At 49.2% G+C, this 20,361-nt stretch overlaps 1 protein-coding gene across 7 annotated transcripts in view; it reads left to right on the top strand.

The window, feature by feature from the left end:
• DDX4 (DEAD-box helicase 4) overlaps nt 1-20,361 on the top strand; it is a 1,597,047-nt gene that overhangs the window by 844,596 nt on the left and 732,090 nt on the right. For all 7 annotated transcript variants that reach the window (XM_069222170.1, XM_069222215.1, XM_069222206.1 and 4 more), the window contains one exon: nt 3,519-3,560. In XM_069222170.1, the coding sequence (XP_069078271.1) occupies nt 3,519-3,560 (42 nt within the window). The remainder of the gene's footprint in view (nt 1-3,518; nt 3,561-20,361) is intronic.

Raw genomic sequence — 20,361 nt, forward strand, 5'->3', positions numbered from 1 at the left:
AACACATGTGTGATTCTTTCTTGTGTGAGAATTACTGTCTGACTAAGATGGTATTGGTGGTCGTGCTTTACATCCATCCTGGATCAGCTTTAGCTGCTTGCCCCAGCCATCACTAGAGAGCTTCTGCTATCTGGACATCTATTTACTGTCACTAAGAGTTGCCGGGACTCAATATAGGTTCCACACAATAGGTGTACACTAGTGGTTCCTAACCTGTGGTCTGGTGACCCCTGGGGGTCCGCAAAGCTTCCTCAGGGGGTTCATGAGTACTTAGAAAGTTAACTATTAACAGATTAATAAGGTGTATATAAAGTGGTTAAATGTACACTTTTAACATTTAACACATACTGTAAATGTCAAAGAATTTGAAATTAGAGGCAAAGAAATCAAATTGGTATCCTGAGTTTGTGGGAGCAGAGCAATTGCATCAAATAGAATATAGTATGGACTTTGTGTGACTTAAATTGAGTTAAGAAAAGCTCTAAAATGAAAATGTTGTTTTTAAATTGTATTTCTTGGCAAATTAAATAAAATGTGTATGTGTTTGATGGAATGCTTGTTTCTGTATTTTTTGTGTATTGCTTTGCAGTTCAAATTATGAACAATGTTTAGGCAGGGGTCCCTGTTTCCAGTAATGACTCAGTGGGGGGTCCTGGATTCCAATAATGGTTCAGAGGGGCGACCCTGATTACCAATAATGAAGTGTGGGTGCACAGAAGTGAAAACCTTGGGAACCACTAGTGTACACCATAAACTGAGCCACCCTCCTACATCGCTGATCCGTAGAGTTACTCCTCAGTCATTTTTTAATGACTTTTTTTTACCTTATGCCATAGATTTTTTTTTTTTTTGTTTTCCACTCCTGGTGCTTCGAGGATGTCCATGAAGTAGACAAGGTTCAAGCCCTGCGGCTCTTGTCATTGGGCAATGGCTAACGGATCTACATTTTGTCTGTCTTTGGTACCTGAAGTGCGACCACAAGTCGAAGTCATCCTCAGAGTGTTAGGCCATACATCCAAAGGATTTGAGGGAATGGTCCCTGAAGCGTAAGGCAGCTCCACATTTGACTCCACAAGTTGAGTTCTTGATCGAGACAAAGGTCCCGGGTTCAGTTCTGGTTCCATCCATCGTGGTCGTCCCACTCCAAATCTTCAGGACGATAGGGTAATTTGAGGCACAAGAAGAAATCTAAGAAGTAGAAACATACTTAGACTTCTCCTCATCCGTCGACTGACAAGTCTAGGGAGCATCAGTGTTCTAAATCTTGCTCTGCGGAGCCTATGCCTTGGCCAGTTTTGTGCCTCCCTGAGTTCCTGGGAGTTGGAGCAACCCCTGCCTACTTTAGAGTCTAATGAAGCCATGCACCTCTTTTTTGGGCAGTCCGGCACCCCTGGAGTGCCTTTGGGTCCCGTGGAGACGGAATGATCCACTATGGGTTCTGTGACTTCGGCTCCCATTGATCCAGTACAGTACGATGTTGGTCGTACCACTCTAACCTTCCCCAAAGTCAGTCCAGATTTCAACGCTTCCGGTGCTTCCCGCATGTGCAGCGCCATACCCATTCTATTTCCCGACAAGGAGCCGGATATCACAATGTTGAATCAGAAGCCAGCAGGAGCCTCACCTCTTATGTCGGATCTTGAGCCCCTTTCTCATGGGCCAGGTTAGGGTGATGAATCGTAGGAGTTGCTGGACCCTTTAGAATACCAGCTCCAGAAAGAGCCACATATGGACTGACGCACAGACTTGGGTGAAGCAAGCGATCTGGATACTTCTTCAGATACTGCCATGCTTTCTCCACCTACCGGGTCTGCAGAGGAGGGAGCTTCCTATGCTGTATTGGTGAGAAGGCAGCCCGAGGTCCTGGACTTTGGTGGCCATCAGGGCAACCTTCCTGATGGATGTTCAACCAGGAGCTTCCTCCTCAGAACCCGTGCTCCTGTTTAAAGAGTCCCTCACGTGCTACTGGGTACCTTTTCCAAACCCAGCACAGGAGTTCCTGTGAACGGACCCAAATTTTCTGAGCAACACCCCACCCATGAGAGCTTGGTTATTTGAGCCTCTACTTCCCAGGGCCTGTTTCTTCCACAACCCTAGATAGGGAATCCAAAAGTGTGGACACACTTAATAAGATTTTCTCTTCCACTAGCCTTGCCTTGTGGCTTGTAAACACTGCATTCCTTTTGGGCTGTTATTCCCACATATTGTGGGATATGGTTGCACAAGTGCTGCCATAGGCCCCAAAGGAAGCCCGTGCTGTACTCTCAGGCTGTTGCCGATGGGAGGGACGCAGGAAATGTCACCATGTGTTGCATACTGTAAACGACCCACTCGCTAAGCAGAGTGGTTTCTTCAACAGTGGCGCTGAGGTGCCATGTCTTGCTTTTTAGGGACTGTACGAGCTATTTTGATGGATATTTCCTTTGATGGCACTAGTCTCTTCAGAGGGAAGGCAGAGTCGACGCGCTTCAAGGATTCTCAATCAATGGACAGGTCTTTAGGCCTCACAGTGGTGCCTTCGCCTCCTCAGTCTGCCATTTGCCCCTTTCGTGGCTATTGCAGGGTCCTCCAACCGTGTCCATTTCCGCCCAGCCACTCATGATGCCCATCATCTGCGTGGCTGAGGGCATGGGATCCATCAACCTTGTGTATGAGGAAGCCAGCAGTCTGCATAGTCTGCCCTACCTCCCCACACACAGCAGCCCCTACGTCTTCGTAGTTTGAATCTCCTTCACCTAGGGCCAGGTGGAGGCAGTACCCAAAAGGAGTGTTGGCATTCTACCTTGCTTGCAAAAAAATAAATTCTGGGTGGATGATCAACTCTTTGTCGGGTCGGATACTTCATCCTTTCGGTCCTGGAGGACTTTTTAGTATGATCTTGGTTTGCAGACCCACCTCCGGGGAAGGTATTGTTTGGGTAGCTATTCAAGGTAAGGAATCTGCAATGAGATGTATATCAGGTGAACAGGTTACTTAACTTCTATAACGCCTTATCTGGTAGAGGCAAATATATAGTTTCAGATTCCTTACTCAACCCTCCCATCCTCCTCCTCAGTGAACTGATTTTTATGGGCAGGGACACCCCTTTCAGGACCTTAGTTTTGACACACCATTTGTCAGTGTTCTTTATGGCTCTGCATTTTAGGTGTGGAAAGTCATGAAAAGAAACTAACAGCATGCTGGCGGAGTGGCTAGATAGGAACCGTGATGTCCTATCTGGCGTGAACGCCAACTGACGTTGAGTCGATATATGCCACCTAACAGCATGCAGGGTTACTGCTCACAAAAAATGTCGGGGTCCAGCCTGACGCCTATTGGAAATTGAAAGGTAAGGAATATGCAACTAGATACTGTCCCTACCATGTAAGGCGTTACCAAAGGTAAGTAACTTGTTAGTTTCTTTATATTCCCACGATATTTAGTCTGCTCGATCAACTGAAAATGGTAGTTTTTAAGATGCTTAATAATATTTTGTATCTCTTATTCCACAGCCAGTTAATGCTTCTTTGATCTCCTAGGTTATGAGGGTCGAGGACGAGGCAGCGGTTTTCGAGGAAGAGGTGTGTAACCATATATCTTTTTTGTTTGCATTATTTTTCTTAGAAATCTGATTGCGAAATCGCATTGTGTGAAAAGTATTTCAACGTTCTGCCCTAAATATTCTGAATGAAACATTTAGAAGTAGCAGTTTGAGCTACTCTTCTAAGTCTTATTTCTGTGGGTTTTTTTTTTCCCGGTGTGCCGAAGTTTGTGACTGGTTATTCATTCCTGCCCACCTTCCTGTTGCTGTGCGTGACTGCCTTTAGGAAGTTAGAATAATTTAATTTTTGTATGTCTGCATGTGGTAGAGTTACCAATACATGTTGGAAAGTATACTTTTTGGCATGGTTCTCCCCACACACACTTTTTGCCTGTTATCTGATGCCAACTTGACTGACTGTGTGCTGGGACCCTGTTAAGCAGACCTCAACATCTGTCTTCTTTCCCTAAACTGTACCATTGCTTCCACTATTGGCACACCCCTGGTGAACAGATAAGTCCCTTGTAAAAGGTACCAGTGGCACCAAGGGCCGTGTGACCAGGGAGGGTCCCTAAGGGCTGCAGCATGTATTATGCCACCCTCAGGGACCCCTCACACAGTACATGCATACTGCCATTGCAGATTGTGTGTTGTTGGAGAGAAAAAGGCAAAGTCGACATGGCACCCAACCGTGGGTGCCATGCTTACAAAACACTGCCTGTGGCATGGGTAAGTCAAACCCCTTGGGGTAAGGCCTGCTAGAGGGGTGAATTACCTATGCCACAGGCAGTGTTTTGTGGGCATGCACCCTGGGTGGGATGCCATGTCGACTTTACCATCTTCTCCCGACCAACACACACAATCTGCAATGGCAGTGTGCATGTGTTTGAGAGGTCTCTTAGGGTGACAGAATAGATGCTGCAGCCCTTAGCGGATCCTCCCTGGCCAGAGAGCCCTTGGCAGAATTGGCAACTTTTACAAGGGACTTAGATGTGTGCCAATTGTGGAAGCAATGGTACAGTTTTAGGGAAAGAACACTGGTGCCGTGGCCTGGTTAGCAGGATCCCAGCACACACTCAGTCAAGTTAGAATCAACATCAGGCAGAAATTGGGGGGGGGGGGGGTAACCATGCCAAAAAGGGACACTTTGCTTTACCCCTATACTTCTTCAAAGGAACTTGTCTTTTCAAGAAGTTTTGGACACTTCACCATCTCCAAAGAAGACTAGCAAGGAAAAGGCCACCAGCACACCTCACAAGCCTTGTCCTCTTCCTCCTTCTGTTGCACCTTCTCCCCCTCCACTACCCCCTTCTTCTCCTCCACCTCCCTCCCTTCCTCATTCACCTCCATTGCCTACTGCAGGAGATCCCCTCACGGATCCCCTTTATATGTTAGTGAAGATTTGGGTGGGACACAGCATGACCTGGATCCATGGTACACTTAGAACCCTAACTCCATCCTGTCCAAAGATCGAGAGTTGTGCCTCACACGCCTCTCACCAACAGAGTATAGTACGTCCTACCAGCAGGTAGTGGCAAGTGCAGCCTCCTCCTGCAATGTGTAACTTCACAGGAACACTATCGAACAGGACTTCCTGTTTAATACGCTTACATCTACGCACAGGGATATCCAATTCTCCTGATGCTCCCTTGCATGCTTCGTCATGCGGAGGAACACTTCAAGGAGACTGCCCACTCTAGGGTTATCCCCCCTAGAGTAGACCTGAAATAAAAGCCTGCTTCCTCAGATCCATTATGCATTAGGTCACAGATGCTTTCAAATTTCAAATAGGCACCGCTGCACGAAAACTTGCTGGTAACTAGGCGACATGGGACTCACCTTCTCCTGAGAAGAAGAGTAAGAAAATAGATGTGGCTAGCAAGAGTGGCTGCACCGGCAGCTAACCATGGGCGAATCGCCAATTCACAGGCGTTACTGGCTACATATGACCAGGCTTGCTGGGATGAAATGGAGGAGTTCATCCTATTATTCCCAGAGGAGCACCGCAAGAGAGGGCAGCAAATTGTTGCAAAGGGTGAAACTAATAATTGTCTACGCTGTGCCCTAGACACAACAGATATAGTTTGATGCAACATCAATACAAGTATCCTAATAAGGCATGTTTTGCTTGGATTCTCTGGTTTCAAACCAGGGTTACTGCAAGCAGTCCTTAACATGCCCTTTCATAAGGAGCATCTTTTTGGCCCTTAAGTGGACTCTACCCTCGAGGAGCTGAAAAAGACACAGCTAGGGCCATGGTTGCTCTACTGTCCCTCACACAATGGGGCAGTTTTTGTCGCCCCACTTTCAGAGGTGCTTACAAATCAACATCATTTGAGGAGTCTACCTCCCAAACCAGACAGTCTGCATCCTCCTATACTTGAGCTTTCTATAGGGGATCCTAGAGAGAAAACAACAAGGGCAGAGGTAAGAGCACTACCTCCCGAGGCTTTTCCTCCAGTACAAAGTAGTGACTACCTCCATATTGTAGGAGGCTGGCCTGGCTTATAGTGGGTACCTTGTGGTACTTACACCTTGTGCCAGGTCCAGTTATCCCTTATTTTTAGAAAAGAGGTGTTCTAGCACCTAGGGCTGATAGAGGTAGCTATAGCAGAGCAGCTTAGGCTGAACTAGGAGACATGCAAAGCTCCTACTATACCACATATATCATATAGCACAATATCATAACAAAACACAATACTCATAGTTACTAAAAATAAAGGTACTTTATTTTAGTGACAACATGCCAAAAGTATCTCAGAGGATATACTCCCTTAGGAGGTAAGTAATATGCACCAAATATATAGACACAAACCAAAATCAGGTAAGTAACAGTTAGAAAAGTAGTGCAAACAATGTAGAATCACAATAGAATACAATAGGAGAGAATAGGCCTAGGGGCAACACAAACCATATACTCCAAAAGTGGAATGGAAACCACGAATGGACCCCAGGCCTAGTGTAGTGTGTAGAGGGTCGCTGGGAGTGTAAGAAAACACTAAGGGTGTCCAAGGTACCCCACCCCAAGACCCTGAAAAGTAGAAGTAAAGTTACCCTACTACCCCAGAAAGACAGTAAAGTCGAGGTGGGGGATTCTGCAAGGACAACAACTGACTGCAAAATACTGGAAACGGATTCCTGGACCTGAGGACCTGTAAAGGAAGGGGACGAAGTCCAAGAGTCACGCAAGTGTCCGGGGGGGGGTGCAGGAGCCCACTAAACCCCGGATTAAGGTGCAAAAGGGCTGCCACCGGGTGGAAGAAGCCGAAGATTCTGCAACAACGGAAGGTGCCAGGAACTTCTCCTTCGGTCAGAAGATGTCCCACGGCGTGCTGGAGGATACAGAGTTGTTCTATGCAGAAAGACTGCAAACAAGCCTTGCTAGCTGCAAGAGTCGCGGTTGAGGATTTTGGGTGCTGCTAGGTCCCAGTAAGGACCAGGAGGTCGCCCCTTGGAGGAGGAGACAGAGGGTCGTTCAGAAACACAGAGAGCCCACGCAGAAGCAGGCAGCACCCGCAGAAGTACCTGAGCAGGCACTTAGATCTGAGGACAGCGGTCGACTCAGAGTCACAAAAGAGGGTCCATGACGTCTGAGTCCAATTCAGCGAGTTGGGCAATGCAGGACAGAGTGCTGGGGACCTGGGCTAGGCTGTGCACGAAGGAAGTCTTGCAAAAGTGCACAGAAGCCCGAGCAGCTGCAGTTCACCCAGTACACAGGTTTACTGCCTGGCGTGGGGAGGCAAGGACTTACCTCCACCAAATTTGGACAAAAGGGGCCACTGGACTGTCGGGGACACTTGAACCCAGCTCCTGTGTTCCAGGGACCATGCTCGTCAGGATGAGAGGGGATCCAGAGGACCGGTGATGCAGAAGTTTGGTGCCTGCGTTGGCAGGGGGAAGATTCTGTCGACCCACAAGAGATTTCTTCTTGGCTTCCAGTGCAGGGTGAAGGCAGACAGCCCTCAGAGCATGCACTACCAGGAAACAGTCAAAGCCGGCAGGATGAGGCGCTACAATATTGCTGGTAGTCTTCTTGCTACTTTGTTGCGGTTATGTTGCGCCTAGGCCTATTGTCTCCTATTGCATTCTATTGTGTCCTACAGTGTTTGCACTACTTTTCTAACTGTTTACTTACCTGATTTTGGTTTGTGTGTATATTTTGATATATTACTTACCTCCTAAGGAAGTATATCCTCTGAGATACTTTTGGCATATTGCCACTAAAATAAAGTACCTTTATTTTTAGTAACTGAGTATTGTGTTTTCTTATGATATAGTGCTATATGATATAAGTGGTATAGTAGGAGCTTGGCATGTCTCCTAGTTCAGCCTTAGCTGCTCTGCTATAGCTACCTCTATCAGCCCTAGCTGCTAGAACACTACTACACTCTATTAATAAGGGATCACTGGACCTGGCATAAGGTGTAAGTACCACTAGGTACCCACTATAAGCCAAGCCAGCCTCCTACAATACGCATGTTCCCTTACCTAGAAGACTGGGTCATCAAAGCCAGTACCTTAAGTCAGTCAATTTTGCACTCAGTTGGCAGTGGGTTAATCTCCTTCACACTCTGGGCTTCCTACTCAACTTTTCAAAATCCCACCTCCAACCCCTTCAGATACAGCCCTATCTATGAACTATTTTCAATGCACACTTGGGGCTAGCATACCGTAACCTGGCCAACACTCTGAGTTTTCAATCTCTTCTCTGCCAACTTCAGGAGATCGTTCATACACAGTCAGGACTGCTATGCGCCTGTTAGGGATGAGGACGTCCTGCATTGTCATTGTTCCCCATGCCAGAGTCCACATGCGTTCTCTACAGCAGTGTCTGTCTCGTCTATGGTCTCAATCACAGGGTCACCTGGAAGATCCAGTGTTGTTGGACTGCCACACTCCCTGCTCTCTGCAATGGTGGAACACCAACAACCTGTTTAAAGGGTGGCCTTTTCAGTACACTCTGCCTCAAGTCATTTCTGACCACAGATGCATCACTGACCAGTTGGGGTTTTCACATTCATGACCTCATAGTACTGGGCCTCTGGGATCTAAGTCATCAATCCCTACACATCATTTACTTCGAGCTTCAGTCAGAGTTTCCAGTCCTCAAAGTTTTTATTCATCACTTGTCTCACAAGGTTATCTTAGTTTGCAGGGACAACATGACAGCCATGTATTATGTACCGAAACGGAGGGACACAGTGTCACAATTGTTATACCTCTGATGATATGGAAGTGGGTTCTCCACCACCACATTCACCTGGTGGCAGAGCACTTTGCAGACCTGCTCACTAGAATGCAACAACAAGTCCACGAATGGGAACTCCACCCACAAGTCCTTTAAACATGCTTCGCAACGTGGGGATTTCTTCAGATAGACCTTTTTTCCACAGCTGAAAATTGCCTAAGCTGTGCTTTTAGGGCTCACACCCTCTATCCAAGGGCAACGCTGTATTGATGAACTGGTCAGGGATAGTTTCTTTTCCACCTCTTCCTCTTGTTCCATTTCTGGTTTGAAGGATCAGGCAAACAACTCTCACCATGATCCTTGTAGCTCCTACTTAGGCATGTCAGACATGATTAATCACAATTTTGGACCTATCGCTAGAGGTCCCCCCCCCCCCCCCCTCTTACCCCCGATGAGACGCTTCCCAACAGACTGGATCTTTGCACTCAAAATCAAGGGCTTCCAGACCTGAAGTCACTCAACCTTGTGACATGGCTCCTGAAGTCATAGTTTGGTTTCTTAGGATTGCCTGCGGAATTGATGGACATTCTTAGGGAATCCTGCAGACCCACAACCAGATCATATTGTGCTGTAAAATCGAAACGTTTTGCATACTACTTCCAACCCAAACGTATTGAGCCCGTGAAAACTAATGTTAAAAAATATTATTTGCTCCATTTACAAAAAAGGACATTTAGCTTACACGTCCGTACCCCTACACCTCACAGCCATAACTGCATAGCTACAGAACAGACAAAATAGTTATTTGTTCAGAATCCCAGTCATTATAGCTTTCATGAGAGGTCATAAAAGGGTTATTCCACCCAGGGTGCTTTCTGCACCATCCTGAAACCTCACTATTGTGCTTACCAGGCTCATGGGCCCTCATTTTGAGCCACTTAATGAATTTGTCCTCTTCCATGCATTTCTTGGAAGGTGGCTTTGTTAATGTCCATCACATCACTAAGGCGTGCAAGTGAGCTCCAGGGCCTAACTTTGTGTAGAAAAGTCAATCTTTTTGGATTGGTTACCCTCAGTGATTGCCTGTTTGTCGGTGTATTTCAACTGTTTTCTCTGGGATCCTGCTAACCAGGATCCCAGTGATTTTGCTCTTTCCTCTAAATGTAGTTGGTTTTCTACCCTTTACACCCTTTAATTGGCATACTGGTGTCCCCCTTAAGTCCCTTTTCTATGGTACTTACGTACCCAGGGTATTGGTACACCCGGGGTCTCCCATGGGCTGCAGCATGTATTATGCCACCCATGGGATTCCATACAAACTGTGTCTGCATGTCTGCCTTTTGCAGCCTGCGTGAAAAGGTGCATGTACCCTTTCAGTAAAGGTCACTGCACTATGTCACTGTACGTCACCCTTATGGTTGGCCCTTCCAGTCCTAAGGCCAGGCTGCGGGTGCCTGTGTGTGTGTGTGTGTATGCCTGTGTTTGTGGGGGGGGAGGGGTACCCCTGCATGAGCAGAGGTGCTTCTGCAAACACCAGTTCCAAAACCCTGGGCTTCGTATGTGCAGGGAAGCCATTTCAGCTATGTACTGGCCTTAGAGCATTACCAAGGTTCCAGCTACATAATGATATCTCCGAACCTAGGCATGTCTGATACCAAACATGTCGGAATCATACCCCAATACTGGTGACAGTATTGGTGGCATGGTTCCATGCACTCCTGGGCCTCCTTAGAGGACCCTTCAGTATTGCTCCTACCAGTCTTCCAGAGTCTGCAAGCAGCCCACACTGCTGCAGCCTCTCACAGGATTCTGCCCTACTGCTGCTTGACCAGCTCACGCAGGCAAAGGCAGAACATAGGATTTCCTGCGAACGAGTGGTGCAATCTCCTCTCCATTGGAAGTAGGTGTTAGAAGGCTGGGAGGGGTAACCTCCCGACGGCACCGGCTTGCTTTAAAGGGCACATTTGGTACCTTGTTTGCATAATCCGGTTTACACCAGTCCAGGAACCCCCGGTCCCTGCTCTAGGGTTTAATTGCACAAAGGAAAGGAGAGTGAGCACTCCCCTGTCCATCACCACCCCAAGGGAGTTGCTCAGAGCTCCTCTGGGGGCCACTTGATTCAGCCAGCTTGAAATCAAGATGGGCAGAGGATCCTGGGAGCATGTGACTGGTCAGGTTAGGCAGATGGCGTCCGTGACCCCTCTGAAAGGTGGTCACCTTGCAAAGTGACCAAGCCCCCTTTTGGGCTATTTATTGACACCCTTCCAAGTGGGTCTCCAGATTTGGCGTGTGAGACTCCACCAGGACTCCTCTGCAACGTCCTCTTCTGCTTCTGGCCACCGGCTCTACTGCTGGACTTCACAGGAACCGATCAGGACTGCAACACTGAGACAGCCTCTCCTTCCAACATTTTTTCCATGGCTCTTGTCAGCAATTAGCAACATTCCCATTGCTTTGCATCCTCTGGGGACACAAGACTTCAGCTGCACCAAAGAAGCAAGAAGGAATCTCCCTTGGAGTGAAGGAGTCACTTCCCTGCTTCTGCAGGCATCTAAGTCAACAACATCCGGCTACTAAGGTCATCTGGACTGGCGAAGATTCTCCAGCTGAGTTGGTGGTTCTGAGGGGTCCGTTGGATCCAACTTGGGAGATGGTGAGCCCCTGTGTTGGTTCTCCTGAACTCGAGCCGGGGGCGTCCAGTGCAGTGTGAAGTCTCATGCTTCCAGCGGGAAGAGAGAGTTCTTTGAAAGTTGCTTTAAAGTTGTAAAGTCGTTGCAGTTTTTGAACAGTGCCGCTGTTCTTGGGAGTTTCTTGGTCCTTCGGGTTCAGGCCAGTCCTCTGAGGCTCAGAGGTCGTTGGTCCCTGTCGGATGCGTCGCTGTGCAGGTTCTTTGAGTCTAGAGACAGGCCGGTAGGGCTGGGGCCAAGTCAGTTGTCGTCTCTGTCATCTCAGCGGGGCATTCAGGTCAGCAGTCCTTCTTGTTGTAGGTTGCAGGAATCAGATTTCCTGTGTTCAGGGTCACCCCTATATACTAAAATTAGGGGTGTGTTTATGTCTGGGGGAGGGGGGCAGTAGCCACTGGCTATGGCGCAGAATCATCGACAGGGTCAACGTAGTGGGACAGCACCCAAGAACTAGGTATGACATCAGGAAGAGGTGGAACGACCTACGGGGGAAGGTGCGTTCTGTGGTCTCCAGGCACCAGATTGCTGTACAGAGGACTGGCGGTGGACCCCCACCTCCTCCCCCACAACTAACATAGGAGGAGCAAGTCTTGGCAATACCTCATCCTGAGGGCCTCGCAGGGTGAGCAGGAGGACTGGACTCTGGTAAGGCAAAACTTTACTACCTTATCACCCCCACCCCACCTGCATGCCATCACATGCTCCCACCCTTAACCTCACACCCATCAGCCCAACAACCCACATATACCCCACCAACACAAACCACACATCCCAAAACCAAGCCCTGCATGTAACACCAATGCATGGACACCCATCACCCAAGCATGTCCAGTACAGAGACTCACCCATGCCCCAAAATCACCAATCACACAAGGACCAAACCAATCATGCAAGCACTGGAGTAGAGGGTCACTCACCCATTGCACACAATGGCACACACAGATACAATAATTATGCATTTACACACCAACAGGACCCCTACCCAACGTCACAGGACAGGAGGTGCCAGACATATCCAGTCCCCCCACAGAAGAGGCCCACAGTGATGACAGCAGCTCTACACGCCTGGATCAAGATGACCAGCCCCTGGCCCATCTGGGACCTCGGGAAAGTCGGTTCCCCTGCCACTGGCACAAGCCACCACCGAGCCTCCCCCCTCAGGAAACAGCACCCACCCAGAGGGCCCATCCTTCTGTCCCCAGGACACGTCAATCAGCAGTGTGTCCACCACTACAGGGAACCCAGGCAACCCCACTAACACAGGACGATCAGGGACCTGGGGGCAGTGGCAGTGGGCACACGGTTCAGGAGACAGAGGCACAGGATAACAGGGAAGCTGGGAGGACTGCTGTGCGACAGGGGGAGGACAGGCCCAGGGAACCCACTCTCCACGATGCACTCTCCAACATCATGGGAGCTTACCATCATTCCCAGGAGACGATGGCAACGGTACTGGCTAAGTTTCCGGAAACCCAGCGGCTGCAGGAGGAACACTACCTTGGTATCAGGGAGGACTTGAAGTCCATTAACACCACCCTGGTCACCATTGCAGGGGTGCTGGCAGACCTTCTCAACACCAGGAGGGACACAGTGGCACAACAAGGGGCCCCTGACACTAGCCTGGACGATGAACAGCCTTCCACCTCCACCGGCACTAGTGGACAGGAGGCACCGCCACAGGAACAACAGGACACCAGAACCCCACCCCCTGCAGATGGAGAACCACCCCGCAAACGGTCCCTGAGATCCAGGAACAAGACAGAGAACATTGGCAAGACCCCCGCCAGGAAATGAGACAATATGTCACCCTTCTGTCCCACTATGTCACCCTGTCCATCCTTTAACTGCCATTGCTCCACTTCCTATGCTCCTTTGGACAATGCACCTGTGTAGGAAAGTACCATCTTGCCTGGCATGTTACCCCCATATTTCACTGTATGTATGTTGTTTTAGTCTATGTGTCACTGGGACCCTGCCAGGCAGGGCCCCAGTGCTCATAAGTATGTTTCCTGTATGTGTTCCCTGTGTGATGACTGTCTCACTGAGGCTCTGCTAACCAGAACCTCAGTGGTTATGCTCTCTCTGCTTTCCAAATTTGTCACTAACATGCTAGTGACCAATTTCACCAACTTACATTGGCATACTGGTACACCCATATAATTCCCTAGTATATGGTACTGAGGTACCCAGGATATTGGGGTGCCAGGAGATCCCTATGGGCTGCAGCTTTTCTTTTGCCACTCATAGGGAGATCTGACAATTCTTACACAGGCCTGCCAGTGCAGCCTGAGTGAAATAACGTCCACGTTATTTCACAGCCATTTACCACTGCACTGAAGTAACTTATAAGTCACCTATATGTCTAACCTTCACCTAGTGAAGGTTGGGTGCAAAGTTACTTAGTGTGTGGGCACCCAGGCACTAGCCAAGGTGCCCCCACATCGTTCAGGGCAAATTCCCCGGACTTTGAGTGCGGGGACACCATTACACTCGTGCACTATACATAGGTCACTACCTATGTACAGCGTCACAATGGTAACTCCGAAGATGGCCATGTAACATGTCTAAGATCATGGAATTGTCACCCCAATGCCATTCTGGCATTGGGGAGACAATTCCATGATCCCCCGAGTCTCTAGCACAGAACCCAGGTACTGCCAAACTACCTTTCCGGGGTCTCCACTGCTGCTGCCAACCCCTCAGACAGGTTTCTGCCCTCCTGGGGTCCAGACAGCCCTGGCCCAGGAAGGCAGAACAAAGGACGTCCTCTGAGAGAGGGTGTAACACCCTCTCCCTTTGGAAATAGGTGTGAAGGCTAGAGAGGAGTAGCCTCCTCCAGCCTCTGGAAATGCTTTGATGGTCACAGATGGTGCCCATCGCTGCATTAGCCAGTCCACACCGGTTCAGGGATCCCCCAGCCCTGCTCTGGTGTGAAACTGGACAAAGGAAAGGGGAGTGACCACTCCCCTGACCTGCACCTCCCATGGGAGGTGCCCAGAGCTCCTCCAGTGTGCCATCTTGGAAACAGAGGTGTTTGTGGCACACTGGACTGCTCTGAGTGGCCAGTTGCAGCAGGTGACGTCAGAGGCTCCTTCTGATAGGCTCTTACCTCTCTTGGTAGCCAATCCTCCTTCCTTGGTAGCCAAACCTCTTTTTCTGGCTATTTAGAGTCTCTGCTTTGGGGATCTCACCAGATAACGAATGCAAGAGCTCACCAGAGTTCCTCTGCATCTCCCTCTTCACCTTCTGCCAAAGGATCGACCGCTGACTGCTCAGGACGCCTGTAAAACCGCAACAAAGTAGCAAGACGACTACTAGCAACCTTGTATCGCTTCATCCTGCCGGCTTTCTCGACTGTTTCCAGGTGGTGCATTCTCTGGGGGTAGCCTGCCTCCTTTCTGCACCAGGACCTCCGAAGAAATCTCCCGTGGGTCGACGGAATCTTCCCCCGGCAACCGCAGGCAACAAAAGACTGCATCACTGGTCCTCTGGGTCCCCTCTCAGCACGATGAGCCTGGTCCCTGGAACTCAGCAACACTGTCCAAGTGACTCCCACAGTCCAGTGACTCTTCAGTCCAAGTTTGGTGGAGGTAAGTCCTTGCCTCCCCACGCTAGACTGCATTGCTGGGTCCCGCGTGATTTGCAGCTGCTCAGGCTCCTGTGCAATCTTCCAGGATTTCATTCTTGCACAGCCAAGCCTGGGTCCCCGACAATCTAACCTGCAGTGCACAACCTTCTGAGTTGTCCTCCGCCGTAGTGGGACTCCCTTTTGTGACTTCGGGTGGACTCCAGTTCACTTTTCTTCTAAGTGCCTGTTCCGGTACTTTGGCGGGTGCTGCCTGCTTCTGTGAGGGGTCCCTGACTTGCTGGGCGCCCCCTCTGTCTCCTCTTCCAGGTGGCGACATCCTGGTCCCTCCTGGGCCACAGCAGCATCCAAAAACCCTAACCGCGACCCTTGCATCTAGCAAGGCTTGTTTGCGGTCTTTCTGCGTGGGAACACCTCTGCAAGCTTCTTCACGACGTGGGACATCCATCCTCCAAAGGGGAAGTTCCTAGTCCTCTTCGTTCTTGCAGAACACTAAGCTTCTTCCATCCGGTGGCAGCTTCCTTGCACCCTCAGCTGGCATTTCCTGGGCATCTGCCCACTCTCGACACTTGGACTTGGTCCCCTTGTCTTACAGATACTCAGGTCCGGAAATCCACTGTTGTTGCTTTGCTGGTGTTGGTTTTCCTTGCAGAATCCCCCTATCACGACTTCTGTGCTCTCTGGGGGTTGTAGGTGCACTTTACACCTATCTTTCAGGGTCTTGGGGTGGGCTATTTGTCTAACCCTCACTGTTTTCTTACAGTCCCAGCGACCCTCTACAAGCTCACATAGGTTTGGGGTCCATTCGTGGTTCGCATTCCACTTTGGGAGTATATGGTTTGTGTTGCCCCTGTACGTATGTGCTCCTATTGCAATCTATTGTAACTTTACACTGCTTGCATTACTTCCTTTTGCTATTACTGCATAATTTTGATATTGTGTACATGTGTATATTTGGCATCCTCATACTGAGGGTACTCACTGAGATACTTTTGGCATATTGTCATAAAAATAAAGTACATTTATTTTTAGTATATCTGTGTATTGTGTTTTCTTATGATATTGTGCATATGACACCAGTGGTATAGTAGGAGCTTTGCATGTCTCCTAGTTCAGCCTAAGCTGCTCTGCTATAGCTACCTTCCATCAGCCTAAGCTGCTAGAAACACCTCTTCTACACTAATAAGGGATAACTGGACCTGGTACAGCGTGTAAGTACCCCTTGGTACCCACTACAACCCAGGCCATCCTCCTACAGACATCCACTACCTCAGTCCGTGGCAGGATGAAGCACTCTGGGCACCAGGCCCCCTCCAGAACCAGTGGAGAGGTACATCCACTACCTCAGTCCTTGGCAGGATGAAGCACTCTGGGCACCATGCCCCCTCCAGAACCAGTGGAGAATGACATCCACTACCTCAGTCCTTGGGAGAATGAAGCACTCTGGGCACCAGGCCCCCTCCAGAACCAGTGGAGAATGACATCCACTACCTCAGTCCTTGGCAGGATGAAGCACTCTGGGCACCAGACCCCCTCCAGAACCAGTCGAGACTGTTATCCACTTGAGAGACTGTGGCTTTGCACTCCCCAGGATACAGCAATGGGCATGGAGCCCCCTCGTGCAGCAGTGGCGTTATGTGCTCATCAGGCTGAGGTGTCTGTGTATTTTCGATCTGATGCCCCCGCAGTGTTCTCTCCGTTTCGAGTCAGGTATCATGTGTGGGCCTCGCCCATGCATTTTGGGCCCAGTGGTCCACGGACAATGATTAGTACACTATCCGGACTTGTGTAGTTGGTGTACATATTTGTATATACTGAATTTGGAGTTTTGACTATCTGATTTTTCATGATTACAATCGTTGAGAGGTGAGTGGTTTCCCTTCTGTGTTCTGTTTCCTCCTTGCTTTTGATAGCGTTGGTTCCGCCCCGGAAAAGGTGGCGGATAGGCCTCTTGTAATACAGTGGGCAGTATTTTGTCTTCCGCCTGTCTGTTGCCGGTGTCCGCCACGCTGTTTGTTTCTACCGCTTTGGCGGTCGGAGTGTTGAAGTGGCTGTCTATGTTGGCGGTTTCCGCCATGGTCGTAATCCCATTTATTTTCCCGCTGGCATGTTTGCGGTATTACCGCCGCTTTAACACTGACTGCCAGGGTTGTAATGAGGGCCTAAGTGGCTAGTTGGGTCCAGGAGGCACCACTAAGGTGCCCTCTAGGTGCATGTTTTAATAAATTTGAGGCTGGCATCAGCCTGGGTTTAGTAAGAAGAGTTTTTTGACACCAAACTTCAGTAAAGACATTATGTGACTGGGTTACTCGTGTTGGCAAGTGTCCAGCACATACCTTAAGAGTGCTTCACTGGCAGTGCTGAGTACGATGGGTGTACTATGTCGTGGTTTTGTCTGGCTTGCACCAGTGTAGGAGGCTGGCCTTCTATGTAGTGTGCAAAGCTATGCACAGTGTGCAGGAGTTCCAGGCAACCACAGTTTGGTTTACAGGGACAAAAACAAGACCACCTAATGCTCTAATTTTTATGGTAGCTTGGTTGAGCAGTTAGGCCCAACTTGGTTAAGTGCCAAGCATTTGTTGTACCCACAGTATCAATCTTGCAACTCACACACTCAAAGGAATAAGTTGAGACCAATTTATACAAATAATTCTGATTTTTACTGAAATTTTAAGACCAAGGTCACCAGAATTGGGTAGGTACTTAACGGGATTGGAATTTTTGAAGTTTAATAAAGTATTTTATGCATAATTTCGCACCATAGGAATCAATGGAGGATCACCTTTAAAAGTACATATAAGATCTTACAGTTGGTTTACTAAGTTTATTTGCAGGTTGGTCAGGGTCGTCAGTGGGCATACTGACAGCTGGAGAAGTTCGGGCAGCTTCCGTTTCCGGTGGGAGGAGTGAGAAAAGATCTCTGGAGCTGGTGCAGGGCACCTATGAGGGACCACTTGGAAAATAGCCGCACAGGTAAATTTCAAGATGATTCCTTGGGGTTCCCTTGCAGTGTTGAGGTCGCAAGGGGTGGGGGTGGAGGGCCCTTAGGGCATAGCAGATTCTGCGTTGCAGGGCACAGGGCGGCCAGGTGCGGAGTGAATTGGTGAGGAAGGAGCTGTCAGCAAGGATGGCCTCAGGAGCAGGAGGTAAGTTGGTTCAAGGGTCATTTGTAGGACAAAGGGTGCACTTTGGCGGGAGGTCCTGAAGTGCCTCGACTGGGGCTTTCTCCTGGTCCTTTCACAGTCCAGGGCGGGCTGTTTTGTGGATGTTCGATGTTAGTTGACCAATACCCAGAGTATTGGCATGGTTTGGCTGCTGGAGGTCGCAGTACCACTCAAATGGCACACTTGTAGGGGTCGACTGGATACAGTTTGGTCCAGCTGCGTCGTTTGGTTCAGGAGTTTTGTAGCTGGTTAGTGATGTGACCTTCACTGGCTTGATGGTTTCTTTGGGTTGTAGAGTGGTACCACCACTCTGGAGGGAGTTCCTGGGCGATTGGCGAAGCCTGAAGGTCCTCTGGGTTTTTTGTAGAGTTGGCCGGTTGTCTAGCAGCTCCTTAGCGGCGATTGTCTGGTCCTAGGTGCAGCAGGCAGGGTTTGGCACCTTTTCTTTGGTGCAGCAGATCCGCGGTTCTCGTGCTTCGGATCTTCTTGGTACTGGACTTCTTCTGTCCGTTGTATCTGATTTCCTGGTGTAGGGATGTCCACTAAATACTGTATGTAGTGGGTGTTTTAGGTGGAACCTAGTAGTGACCAATGGGGCATCTACCTTGGGGTGGCTAGACCCACTAAGTGACCACTTCCTGTGAGCGGGAGTCACTTCCCTACATGTGATTGGCTATTTTCCTTCCATTCAAGATGGAGGAAAATGAAATGGAGTGTCCACCTCGCAGTCATCACCTTAGGGGTGGTGTATGCCAGGTGGGGGCCACTCTTCCTAGCCTTTGTGTTTTTTTTTTTTCCACCATTGCTCCTGCCAAAAGTGGGGGTTTGCAATGGAGGCAGCCATCTGCTGTTAGCAGCAGGCCTGTGAGGTCGCGTTTAAAAGGCGGTAAGCCCTTTGAAACTCACTGTCAGGGCAGTGCACATTCCCTAGGGAGGGGGTGATAGCACCTTTACCCAGGAAGGGCATTGTTCTACAATCCCGAGAGACAGATCTCTCCCCTAGGGTTGTATATTGGATGTCTGGTGGTGGCAGGCTGGATAGAACCAGTCAGCAACCATGCCAGGGTAGTTATATTTTGCATGGTGCACCTCTAAGGTGACCCCTGGTTACATTTTATTTTATATTAAATCCAACACTGACACCAGTGGAGATTTTTTATTCTGAGTTGGTTGATACCAAACAACCCAGGGTTTAGAGTGGCCTTCATGTAGTTGTGAAATGCATACTGACCAGTACATGCCCTTTAAAATGGCTGCTGTGTTCACTCGCTATGTCCCAGCTTGGCAAGGTCACAGTGGGGGCATGTAGCTAATACAGCTATGCCCTCATATACGATAGAGTACACCCTACCTTAGGGCTGAAAGGCCTGCCAGAGGAGTGAATTACCTATAATGCATGCAGTATGGAGTTGACAGGGCACACAGGTCACTCAGTCTGGATTTGCAATGCTGGGTGTACTGGAATGCATGGCCCTAGAGCGTGGCACAATCAGTGCTACTGCCCTCAGGGGCCTACCCTTAGTACCCCATGCCTTAGGTTCCAAAGTACAATTTATTAGGGACTTATAGTGGCAGCTAAAGGTGTTGCCAATTACCTCTGAAATGTTTAGGGAACGAACACTGGCACTGGGAACCTGGTTTGCAGTATCCCATTGCTAGTGAAAAAAAATGTGTGTGGAGGGAGGGGGCAGGCGGGCGGGCTGTAGGGTACTGCAACAAGGTGCCAGTTTCCCACAACCAGGACATGCAAGTTCTAAAGGCAGCTGTATACATCTTGTTTTCAGAGGTTCCTGAGGGTGGCACGATACCTGCTGCAGCCGTTAGCCACCCTCTCTTCTTCCCATGCCCTAGTTACCAGGCTACTACTTACTAGGAACTTAAAGAGGGAGGGGAGTGTGCCAATTGTACATCTTGATACTTGTTTTTAGGGAAAGAGCACGGGCATGGAGACCTGTTTAGCAGGTACCCAGTGCACCTCAGTTGAAGAACCTCAGTACCAGTTGTCAGGGAGACCAGATCCCCTGGATCTGCGCACGTTCCCAACATGTCCACCCCTAGACAGCTCCAAGACTCTGATAGATAAATCAAAGAGACTGAGAGAGTCCAAGCGGGCGGAAAGGGGATTAGAATGGGAACAGCTGGGAAGGAGACCTGTAGGAAACAAAAGGTTAAAACACACAATATCAAGATTATATCACATTGACATTTACTAGACTATG

The sequence above is a fragment of the Pleurodeles waltl genome, chromosome 1_1, assembly GCF_031143425.1.
Source record: "Pleurodeles waltl isolate 20211129_DDA chromosome 1_1, aPleWal1.hap1.20221129, whole genome shotgun sequence".
NCBI classification, from domain to species: Eukaryota; Metazoa; Chordata; class Amphibia; order Caudata; family Salamandridae; genus Pleurodeles; species Pleurodeles waltl.